Here is a 3135-nt window from a genome sequence, read left to right on the forward strand (position 1 = left end):
TCCAATATACTGTCTTGTGGGGATCATTGTTGCAATGGGTCCTCTGGTGTCCTTGTTTCAATATTTTGTTATTCCCCTTACCCTCCCCAAAGTAGAGAAATGTATATACAAGATTCAGGGTACCAAAATCAAATGCAGTGACAACAGGGGAAGAACATAGAAAGGAAACCAAAAATTCACATAGTACTTTAAAATTACAACAAAGAAACATCACTTTTGCCCATATCTTGGGGTTCATTTCACTTAACACCATCTTATATGGTCATATGTAAATAGCTTGAGAGGTTTTCTGCTCACCTGATAAAATTATCCTAGCTATATAGTAATTATTGCAAGTGAGGGAAACCATGAGATGTCTTTTTCTTTGGATCTCACTTACTCCACTTAATATGATTTTTCCAAGTCTTTCCATTTCCTAACTAATGGGGTTGTGCCATTCTTATTGATGGAAGAATAAAATTCCATTTTATATATATATATATATATGATTACATATATATGTGTGTTTATATATATGTATGTATACATATACATAAATATATATGTATATATATACCACATTTTCTTAATCCACTCATCTACTGAGGGGCACCTGGGTTGGTTCCATATCTCAGCTTTGGTGACTAATGCTGCAATAAACATATTTGTACTGGTAGCTTTTACTATGGCCTTGTTTGTGATCATTTGGGTAAATGCCCAGAAGTGGGTCCTCATATATTACCCTGCCCCAGAATGGCCTGGCCTTTTCCAGTATTTTCTGACTCAGTCTTTGTACTGATTCACTGAAGGGGCAACTGAGACTCAGAAGGTAAGAGACTTCACAAGGAAGTGGTTAGACTTTCCTTGTCTATAACAAATGACTGAGAGAAACTGTTTCAAGGAGCAAAGGTGTGTTTTGGCTGGCTTCCGGCCTCTTCAGTCCAGGCTCGGTTGTGATAGGCTTGTGGTGAGTCAGACATCATAGCATCAGGAGTGAGCAATGGCAGAGGCTGCTTTCCTCATGCAGCCAAAGCAGGCTGCCAGTGCAGGGAGGGTGGGCAGGCATGCCCCTAGTGACCTATTGTACTAGGACGGAACTGCTTCTAAGGTTTCAGTACCTCCCCAGCTAGGTCCACAAGCAAAGGACCAAGTCTGCATTTCCTATTCAATCACAAACTGATAGAAGCTCTGCAATTCACCTCAGTTGCCTTTCTTCAGCCCTCACGCTGTGTGCATTCTCCCCAGCCATGCTGGAAGCACACAGAAACAAGTACAGACCCCCAGTGGTACTGTCTGCACCTTGTCACAGTCCTCACATGCCATAGGGAAGATGTGTTGCCTGCACTTACTCCCAAACCCTAGTCCCTCCTCATTCAGTGGCTGTGTTTAAATTTTGTAAAAGTGTGCATTCAGAGTTTGTTCAAGACAAACTCATGTGAATATCCAGTATAGAAGTAGTGACAAAAACACCTGTATCTAGGTCCTCAGGATGCTGTGGAAGGACGATCTCAGGCCTGTGCTCTGCCTGGTTCTTCAGGACTTGCTCGAAAATGGCCACCTCAGCCATGCCTACAGACAGGTGCTGACATGGTGACACAGGTGTGGATGTGGTTGGACAGCTTCCTGCAAAGAGAAGAATGACCTGTCAGTGCCTTGGTTGGGGAATATTTGCATCTGTAAATATTCCTGAGTGATGCCAAAGAGGAGCCCCTTCAGTGAGCCCAGGCCTGGCTCTGTGGGACTGGATGGCATCAGTTGCCGTACACACTCAGATCATGAATGGACCAGATCCTTCCTTTAGGACAGAATTTACCTAGGAAAATGTTCTCACTATTGCACAGGCACACATCACAGCTCTTCCCTACTATCCGGAGAGAAGCAACCCACAGAAAGGGGTCACAATTTGGAGAATTGACGTTTTTCCTACTTGGATTGTAGGTTTTCAGGAGCTCTCATGTGAGTTTCAGTGGGAAACAGAATGGAAACAAAGGGGTCTGCTTTGGACCCAAGAGTTGGTATTTTCTGGCATGATTGGGTTGAGAGAGTCATGAGAATGTGAGGAGAAGAACACTAAGAATTCTTCCTCACCAACTGTTCACACTGCGATGAAGTTTGCACCAATTGCGGGTGGTACTTGGATTGCCTGTCTTCCCTGTGTGAACCCCCTGGAAGGATCAGTAAAATGCCAGGTAAAAAGTCCTGACCAGCCTGGTACTGGTGGCTTTGCTTCCTTCTGAAATTCTCACTATCCAGGTGGTTGAGCTCTCAAGACTCCATTTGAACCCTGTGCCTGCAGGAAAGTCCTGGAGACTGTTATTTCCAAATCAACACCAAAAGAGCCATATGTGGAGCTGTGGCTGAAGTGGTAGAGCACTAACCTAGCCTTCAGCACATAGGCTCAGAGACAGTGCCCAGAACCATCACAAAAGAAAAGGCCTGCACGACAAACTTGTTTCCACAAAAGTTATTGAGTTGATTCTGCTATCCTGTGGGCAAATAAGTCAAGAGCAGATTGCAGTGAAGTTGTAATCACAGTCCATGATGACCTGCAGAGTGATGGATATCTGGATGTCACTGAGTCACCACATTGATTCACAGCTGCAAGGAATCTGGGTGCACAGTAAGGCCAGGTCTGCCTGCTCCCCACCATATGCTGTCTAAAATGAGGCTTCTCTTGTCTTTTTGCAATCTCCTAACCTGGCTTGAGGAGAAAGGGCCTGGCTTCCAAGGAGCAGATATTTAAGCTTCCACTTCAAATCTGGATCCCTAATGTACCAAACAGAGGTGTCACCGAGGTCATTTTCCAGAAAGAGCAAGATCTGTTTGTGCAGAAGTTCTCGGGGCAGGTCTCTGAGAAGGGACTGGCTGCAGAAAGGAAGCATGTCCTGCACTGCCTGGTGCTGGCAGAGGGGGTCTAGAGCTGCTGCTGTTTGGAGAAGTAGGAGAGGAAGCGGTGGGCACCCCAGCACTGCATCACAGTTGGATGTTCTCAGCTGCTTGCCTCCACTCTTTCCATTAAGTTTGTGGAGACAGAGGATGAGTATGCTGCTGCCAGCTGTGGGAGTGAGATTCGGGAATGGGGCCCTGGAGGTGGGGCAAGGCAAGTACTTCCCATGGTGGAGCTGAATTGATTGTGCCACACTCCTGGTTCCCTTA

The 3135-nt window shown here is 45.6% G+C and overlaps 1 protein-coding gene across 1 annotated transcript in view; it reads left to right on the forward strand.

Annotated features, from left to right (window-relative positions):
- Positions 1-2958, forward strand: part of Blvra (biliverdin reductase A) — a 15997-nt gene extending 13039 nt beyond the window's left edge. Inside the window, 3 exon segments of the mRNA XM_013033008.1 lie at positions 2647-2702; positions 2705-2746; positions 2749-2958. Of these exon segments, the coding sequence (XP_012888462.1) occupies positions 2647-2702; positions 2705-2746; positions 2749-2897 (247 nt within the window). The 3' untranslated portion in view covers positions 2898-2958.
- The last annotated feature ends 177 nt before the right edge of the window (positions 2959-3135 follow it).

Source organism: Dipodomys ordii, unplaced genomic scaffold (genome assembly GCF_000151885.1).
Source record: "Dipodomys ordii isolate 6190 unplaced genomic scaffold, Dord_2.0 Scaffold161, whole genome shotgun sequence".
In the NCBI taxonomy this organism is placed as follows: Eukaryota; Metazoa; Chordata; class Mammalia; order Rodentia; family Heteromyidae; genus Dipodomys; species Dipodomys ordii.